The sequence below is a fragment of the Watersipora subatra genome, chromosome 3, assembly GCF_963576615.1.
Source record: "Watersipora subatra chromosome 3, tzWatSuba1.1, whole genome shotgun sequence".
In the NCBI taxonomy this organism is placed as follows: domain Eukaryota; kingdom Metazoa; phylum Bryozoa; class Gymnolaemata; order Cheilostomatida; family Watersiporidae; genus Watersipora; species Watersipora subatra.
In genome coordinates, this window is record NC_088710.1 from 16,185,629 (window position 1) to 16,194,169 (window position 8,541).

At 35.4% G+C, this 8,541-nt stretch overlaps 2 protein-coding genes across 2 annotated transcripts in view; one reads left to right on the plus strand and one right to left on the minus strand.

Moving 5' to 3' along the window:
• LOC137390191 (uncharacterized) overlaps nt 1-4,091 on the minus strand; it is a 39,272-nt gene extending 35,181 nt beyond the window's left edge. The window contains exons 1-3 of the mRNA XM_068076483.1: nt 3,995-4,091; nt 2,901-3,073; nt 1,640-1,812 (exon numbers count right to left, since the gene is read on the minus strand). Of these exons, the coding sequence (XP_067932584.1) occupies nt 1,640-1,812; nt 2,901-3,060 (333 nt within the window). The 5' untranslated portion in view covers nt 3,061-3,073; nt 3,995-4,091. The remainder of the gene's footprint in view (nt 1-1,639; nt 1,813-2,900; nt 3,074-3,994) is intronic.
• A 3,878-nt stretch (nt 4,092-7,969) lies between these two features.
• LOC137390384 (zinc finger BED domain-containing protein 5-like) lies at nt 7,970-8,278 on the plus strand. The gene has a single exon (XM_068076716.1). The coding sequence runs from the start codon at nt 7,970-7,972 to the stop codon at nt 8,276-8,278; it is 309 nt and encodes a 102-aa protein (XP_067932817.1).
• The last annotated feature ends 263 nt before the right edge of the window (nt 8,279-8,541 follow it).

Consider the following 8,541-nt stretch of genomic DNA (forward strand, 5'->3'; position numbering starts at 1 on the left):
TGTTCACCCTGATCTCAGACGCCTTGATTCAAATTAGATAATTTTTTTCTGAGACAACTCGCTCACTATTCAACTGGTCTACCCTTCAGCTAGTCTACAAGTCACCGTGCCTACAATTAGCCGAATCATCAACTTGCCTGTTAGTCATTTGGTCTACTAGTTTAATCCTCTGCAGCCGAATTTAAACTGTTTTAATGAAAGTTTGAACTAACTCCGACAGATATTGACACAGCACTTGACAAACCCCTTTGCCCTGCAGGTCCAAGTGCTTGCACTTCCTGTTTCTAGCAAGAAAAGCTGATCCGACAAAATATATACTAGATTTATATTCTTCATCAGACTTTTCTATCCATAAAATTTCCTATTCACCCCTAGTCATTTTATATCCCCTCTTAACCATTTTAAATCCACCTTTAGTCACTTTATATTTACCCCAGTCATTTTATATCCAATCCTAGTCATTTTATATCTACACACAAACTTTTTTATCCACCCTTAGACATTTTATATCCAGCCTTAGTCATTTTATATCTGCCCCTAGTCATTTTATATCCACCCCTAAAAATTTTATGTCCAACCCTAGAAATTTTATGTCCACCCCTGGTCATTTTATATTTACCCCTAGTCATTTTATATTTGCCCCTAGGAGTTTTATACCTTTCGGACGACTACACATTCCACATATTTTTATATTAACACGAACTACTCAAAGCCTCACTTTTTTCTGCTTTCGTAAGGTTTTTACTTGTCATGTTTTAGAATTCGCTAGTTTATCTAAGCTCATCAGTTGTGCAAACATTGTGACCATGCACTTGGAAACTTCACTACCTGTCTACACAACGCTTGATTCACTTTGACAATTGTCTAGACCAAGTGGTTTAAACCAGGTAAGAAATAGATGTTTCAGTTTTTGTTTATTTTCAAATCTTTGCAATTAGAACTTTAGTTTTCTGAAATTATGTTAGTTTTAGTAAGTGAGATATTTCTAAGAGTTTTGAGTGTCAGAACAATTTTAATCTTAACACAACAGTAAAAGTAGGTAGTGAAGTCTGTCCATTGTCATACTAGAAATTGTCAGCCCTTCCAATAGCTTTTTACATGATTGATATGCTGTCCACCTCACTTGATTAATGCGAGCAGAGAGAAAAATATTTGTGACTTTTTACTTTTTGCCATTCCAAGCTAGAGAACTGACATACCATAATTTGCTAACATATGAGGCATAGTAGGGCCATCTTGTTAACTGCTTAAATAATGTTGTTTCGCTAGAAGTAACCATTTTTAATATATAGCATTGGCATTGGGTTAAATTACAGCATTGTGTCATCATTAAAATAAAACCAACTGCAGATCTTGATGATTGTGCTTTCATTGTAAAAGTGCTACTTAAACTCACGGGTATCCAGCGTATTATAAAGTCATTATAGCTTCATGGTACCACAATCATACAAAGCCGGCAGAATACAAAACAAATGCAAAAAAAAACTTAAAACTGGTTTAAGCATTGAAAACCAATTTTAGCCAAATAAAACATAAATTTGGTTTTCAGTGAAGAAATTATGTTTCTGTTTAACCATGAAACAATATTTTGAGCTCAAAAATTTCGGGCCCACAAATCTTTGCAAGCGTGCAGACTTACAGGAAACACCTGAGCTCTGGGCGGAGTCATGCTAAATGACTCTCTGCTCGTTGGTCTATCAATGGTGAGGAGACCAAGATGGGCTGGTGACCCTGAAGTGGGCAGGTTAGGTGAGGGGCTGCCGTGTATTCGTAATTGTGGTGAAGCTGCCACATGCCCGAGTAGCTGCAATCCTAAACATACGTAATACAAGATAGCTTCAGAAACAACTCCATCTCCCAAAGCAAAGACAGTTAAGAAACAGCACACAATTCAGTAAATAGAATGCCAAATTATGCTTAAATACAGTCAAACCTTGACATGTGCTATTAATTCGTTCAAATAGTTGCTGAAACCGTCATATATTAGAGCTGATAATCTAAAAGAAGCCTCTTGTGAAAATGAAAAATTTCTTGAAGCAATGACATGTAACATTAAAACAAATGCTTCAACTATGTGAACAATTGAATGTAGGCTACATGCCAGAACTACACTTCAAAACTAAATTAATAAAGCGATGATAACCAGTAGGAGGGGTTTTAATAATTAAGTTGGAAATGCTTAATGCAAGTTTAGTTTTGACAAATGCTTGGTTTGAATATAATGAATAAAAAAATAAGAGGCAAAACTTACATATGTATTAAACACAGTTTCAATTACCGTAATTTATAGATCTGTTCATTATTTAAAATTTCCATTTTTAATTTTCAAATGCTTTTTCACTTTTACTTAAAATTGCAATGTTTCAAAACAATTTGGACAATGAGTGCTGAAAATTTCTTTGCATGTTGAATCAAACATTTCACTGTAACACTAATTTCAAATGAATGAATTGAGTGGATTCACTGAAAGAGCTAGTTACATGTAAATTAAGAAATTATTCACAGATAGATTTCATAAGTCAAAACCCACGACAACATTGTCACTAAAAAGAACAAAAATTCTGTAACTACCTGACTAAACCATTGTGCTCATGACAAACTAAGGCCTATGTGCAGGGGCAATGTAAAAGAATGTTCAAATTATAGTTGTTTGTTGGCACATCCATACTTTGATCTTGAACTTTAAGAATAACGATTTAAACGAGAAACTGTCTACTGCTAAAACCAACAAGTAATCGTTACAAAAACCAGCATTCATGCAAAAAACCTAGATGTTCTTTTTTCAAAAGAAAAGTGGCAAGAACGCACTAGGCCAACAAAAAAGTACTAGGGTAATTGAAAACTATTTGCTATGTAAATCCTAAGTTTACTGGTACGAGAAACCTGTCTATCTTACTAACCTGGAGAGGATCTGTGGTCTGGCGTGTTCATGTGTGCAGGAGGAGGTGTGTTTATCGATCCGGTTGGATGTATCTGTATGTGTGGAGCAGGAGGAGTATGACCCATTGCTCTTAAGTGAGCAGGGGGTGGGGTGAGAGACGTACTACTAAAATGGCTCATTGCTTCTCATTTGCTATGAATAACCATTTAGTAGTTTCAAAATCAGGAAATGATCTAGGGCTAGTAAGCTAGCTTTTTTGCAAAATAAAAATTGATTCTACCATATTCTTTAGGGCTGATAAACGATGTCAGAAAAGCCAACAAGTGTTAAATAACTTTTAAAATCAGAAATATGGAAACAAATATAATATTTATAATGGTATAGCTTTAAAGAAATTTTAATTCTTCCTACTGATATATTTTAAATGACCTAAAGGAATGGTTCCACAAAATGTGAACATATTGTCAGTTATTCAGAGTATGATGCAATTACCCTAGTGTTAACTGCTAGAAACAAACGAAAATATTCAATAAATCTGTATTAATAGAGCCCATTAAATTAACTTACAAATCTAGAAAACGCAAAATAAGTACCAACATGTACTATGCAAACTAATAGGTCCTAAGAATACAAAATGTTGCGTTATTAGTAATTAAATCTTACGGAACGTTTGTCCTAGAAAGCAATTAGTTCATCTACTGTTTAGCATACGACACAACATAATGCATTATTCCAAAAATAAGCAAAGAACATGTAGATCGATCAATCGTGCAAGTTAAATTGTACCAAATGCCTAGCGTCAAGGAAGTTTGATATAGTAGGCCTTAAGCCGTGCAATTTTCAATTATTATCACGAAGACGTTAGCAATTTATAACAAAAATAAATGTACATGAAAATTAACCAACCAGCAGCACCATTTAATAAACTGAAGCACATTTTCATATTGCAACAAACGTGATATGTTGCAAAACTTGTTCTCCAAGGCGCGTTGGTATTTAAACCCTGGGCGTCTTCCAATTAACGTGCCTAGCAAAAATGCCATGCAAACTATGCCTAGACTAGTTCATACACGGTTAGTATTTAAAAAGAGACGACAACGTCAAACGACATACCTGAGCTTGAAAAATGCAAAACCTTTGCAGCTTATAAATAGTAGGCTATATGAGACCACAATAAAATTTCCAATACAATTACATCCGCCATTGCCGTGAGTGCGGAGATAGCAGTTTCCGCCAAATTCGATTACATGTCCTTGATATGAAAATTATTATACTGTTTTGTTTTTAAAATGTTTACTTATTTTTTATAATATAAAATCTTTTTTTGATTGTTCAAATTGATTGTAAATGGGTATGCGAAACCGCGTAAAATTGAATTTCGTCTGCAAACTAGCTCTTTCTCCAGGTATGTTTCCGCACCGAAGTTGGCTTACAGACTGTTTAACGAACTTCTGTATGATCTCTATTTATATTAGTAAATTTTGCTATTTTTCAATAGTCAATGGTTAGATAAGTCAATTGTGAATAGCTGAGATAGGTATTTATTGAAAAATAATGATAAGAAGAAGGTTGAGTAATAAATTAAGATAGATAAGTAGACGTTAACCGCAGGCAGAAACTGAAATCAAATATGGCGTATGGCTGACTACCACACGTGACCATACTACCACACATGACCTATAACATAATGCGACCTATAACATTCATGGGACTTAACAAGCGATATGTCTCAGCTCGACATGTGCCACATGTGGTTATTACCTTACCCATACATATCCCCGCAAATATACTAGCAGTAGTGTAGGAAAATTTTATTAGTTTAGCATTCCTGGAGTTGATACCAAGTCAAATTGGCCTAATACGTGATGACCAATGATGGTTGCCGACGTTGAGTCATAAGCTAAGGTTTTGCTCAACTCCTAGCGTGACGTTTTTTAGAAGGCAGCCAGATTTGAATCATTACTCATAATTATTAAGCTGTCAATTGCTAAAAGATTATTTATTAGAGATTACAGGTTAGTTGCATATGCTATTTTTATTTTATTATACCATGTTATGTTGTTTCTTGTCACATTTCATTTGATGTTCAGTACTTTTACTTGCTATCATACTGTAACTTTTCATATTGTATTGCATTCATAATTATTGTGTTTTGCAAGTTAGTATAAAAATGGTACTGATATGTTATTTCAGGTTTCATGGTCAAAATAAAGATTGTGAACCTGCAGACTTAACCAGTAAAATCGTCTCTCTTAGAATCCTGAGTGAATTCAATATCTAGAGTTTTCAACAAACTCTACAAGTAGCCTACCTGCTTTGACAGGTTGCGACAGTGTGAGTGGGATATTCAGGATATTCAGGATATCCAAGAAAAGGACATTGAATACCATAAAGGAGACTGCAATAAATATGTCAGAGTTGGGAGACAGCGACTGCTGCAGTAAAGAAGTCATGGCAAACTGCATGCAATTCATTGCAAGGCTCTATGATAATATCACAGACGCCAGGTACAAGATATTTGCCACCAAAGCTGTTGATAAAGAAGCGCAGTTGCCTCCCAGTCAGAATGCTTTGAACTAACCAATCACATTGCTCGGACTAACTACCAAGTCAGATTATGGAAACAGGCATTGAAGCTCATTATTGGCTTCACATCTCCTAAAGGAAAAGGCTGGGTAATCAGCTTAAACTGGTATCATGTGATAAATCATCTGCTTTAGCAAGTCAGATGTCATGTGGATGCCAGAAAAAAGACTCAGTGCAAGTGTTTCAGAGATGGCATGGTGTGTACTGATGTTTGTACCTGCAGGAACTGTCGTAATCGTGGAGAAGAGGAATCTGATGAATCTGAAGGCGATGAAAACTAAGGAGGTAATTATTACAGTTGTTTGCTTAAAGCACATCAATTACATAAGTACTGTTTTAGCTTATTCAGGTTCTTGAATATCTTGGCTTTCAAATGAGCCATTGTTCGACATGGTGAGACAGACATTGGTTGGTGTTTATAGGATTTCCCCAGAGCTCTATCGCAGAAATCTTCAATGGTATAGCATCGAAAATTGTGACGTCACACTTTTCATATTCGGTGTTGTATGCTCTTACCGCTTATTTATCAACTACAACAATGACGCTAGTGGCAGGCTAAGGTAGGACAACTCCAGAGAACCAATGAAGATGACAAAGGAATCAGTGTCATTAGCTCTCCATGTGCAGATTATTTCTATGATAAATAACTCAGATTCCAAGCACCATACTATGTTTTCCCGATGATATTATGCATGAGCCCTCTTTTTTATCGTAATGTTGAGGGGCGCGACTGAGACTAATTAATTTCAAGCATTGCGCGATATCAATTGACATATAGTCCTATGGCCACGCCACTGCAGGTCACAATTTAATCCATGTGGTTCCATTACCTTTATCAACGACAGTATATTTATTGAAGCATAATTAATTAACCCAGAACATGTGTTTGTATTGGTCGGGCAGGCGTTAGCGCGATCCCAAGGCATTGTTGATTATCTAGAATTCTAGTTTATTATTAGCTCTCTCTGGGTTTAACAGCACCGATTGTCACAGAAAATCACATCCTCAATGGCAGCGAAAGGGATCGACGACCTAAGACTAAATAATAATTATGACATCACATTTTGGGAACTGCAACCAAGTGTTTTTTTATTGCAGGACGTACTTTTCACACCTTGTTTTTCATAGTTCTATTATTTTTTGTGTATTGAATATAGGCGCATTCGAAAGCCAAGACTCTGATGTATTGAAATATATGATTAAAAAATTATGTAATGTATGTGCTTCAAGCATTGACATATCCAGATAACATGTGAATGACTTGTCTGCAATTCTTGTCCAGGCATGCAATCAATATTATTTGGTCGGAGTAATGTAGTTTATCTTAATTTGCAGGATGGCCAAATGGAAGACTTTAGAGCAAATAGATATAATGAGCACTATTTTAAACACAGAACAGAGAAACGAGATCGACCATGACCCAGCAAATGACTACTAGTGTTAATTTAATGATTATACGGAAAATAGGCAGTTATTTTATTCTGATAGTTCTTGTATTTTATCAATGATTAGCTAAAATGCCATTTCTTTGTACAAGTCTTATAAACTGACCTAGATGTAGATCTTGAATGCATCAGATAGCACAAAAACCCAGATAATACATATTTGGGGATAACTCCGAAATAGACATAACATACAAAACGCATCAATTTTCTTAGAAGTATGAAATGCAGAAAGATGTAATTCAGCATTCTGAACATAAACACATTGGTCATCATGATATATAATCTTCAGAAGCCTACTTATGATTGAAAGGAAATGGCTGATGTGCGAACCCAAAAAAGTTGCAAAAATATTACATGCCCCTGAATATCGTCGAAAAACCTGATCATACAGTGATGTAGAGTTGAAAATTTGGGTTTACAAAGCCAACAATTTGTTCAGCATAACATGGGAGAAAGAGAAGATTTGAATCGACAGTTATTAAGGTATGTATGCTAACATTTTGATATTCGCTACAGTGAAAAGGCACACAAAATACCTTTTACCGTGTTTATGCCCCCGTAGCATTTTATACGCCACTGGTGCGAAAAAGTTACTTGCAGATTCACAATCAGTGAACTCTCAGCTTTCCAATGGTATGTGGGACAAAGTTCACTTCAATGAGCAAAAATCATCCCTTAGCTCCCCCACTATAAGGACTTCAGAATGGAAATGGAAAGCTGCATATCTGAGAGATATCTTCTTAAGATTAAACACTGTCAACAGATCACTTCAAGGGAACTCTACCGCTATAATCGATTTTACAGACAAGCTTAGAGCATTTATCATGAAGCTATAGATGTGGAGATAGAAAGTCAATGCTGGCTCATTTAATATGTTTGATAGCTTACCATAAGTATTGCCTTCACATGATTCAATTTCATTCATGAAATATCTGATTGCAAAACACCTCTCTCGGCTGGCTTGCGAGTTTTAAAAATATTTTTGTGATTTAATGACACAGATTTGAAGTTGGCTAGAAACCCATTTAAATTAACTTTAGCTGATATTGATAGTGACATGCAAGAAGAGTTGATTGATCTTCTCAATGACTCTGGTCCACATGATAGATTTGAAAATTGCATTCTTAGCAAGTTCTGGTGCACATTGATACCATTCTACCCAAAGCTCTCAGAGGTAGCTTTAAAAGTGTTGCACATATTTCCTAATAGTTACAAGTGTAAGCAAGGGTTTTTCTCTTTTTTGTACATGAAAAGCAAATATCGCTCACGACTAAATGTTGAGGACGACCTCGGAGTTTCATTATTTGTTACTGAACTTAACATCAAACAGCTCACTGATGCAAAGCAGGCACAGCCTTCCCATTAGACTGGCCAAAATAAAGTGGGAAAGTAACAAAACACTGTGATGTATAAAAGTTGTGCTGCATAGTTATTATTATTTTAATAAATAGCAATTTCATACCATACCACATTTTTTTACCTGTTCAAGTGACACATTTTAATAATGCACTCATGTCATATCAATGAAGTTAAACCAATAATAGCCTTGATTGAACTGTGTTTTCTAAAGGAGTACATTTTTTGACATATGACTCTCAAGGGTACCTAGGCCAAAAAAAGTTGGAAACC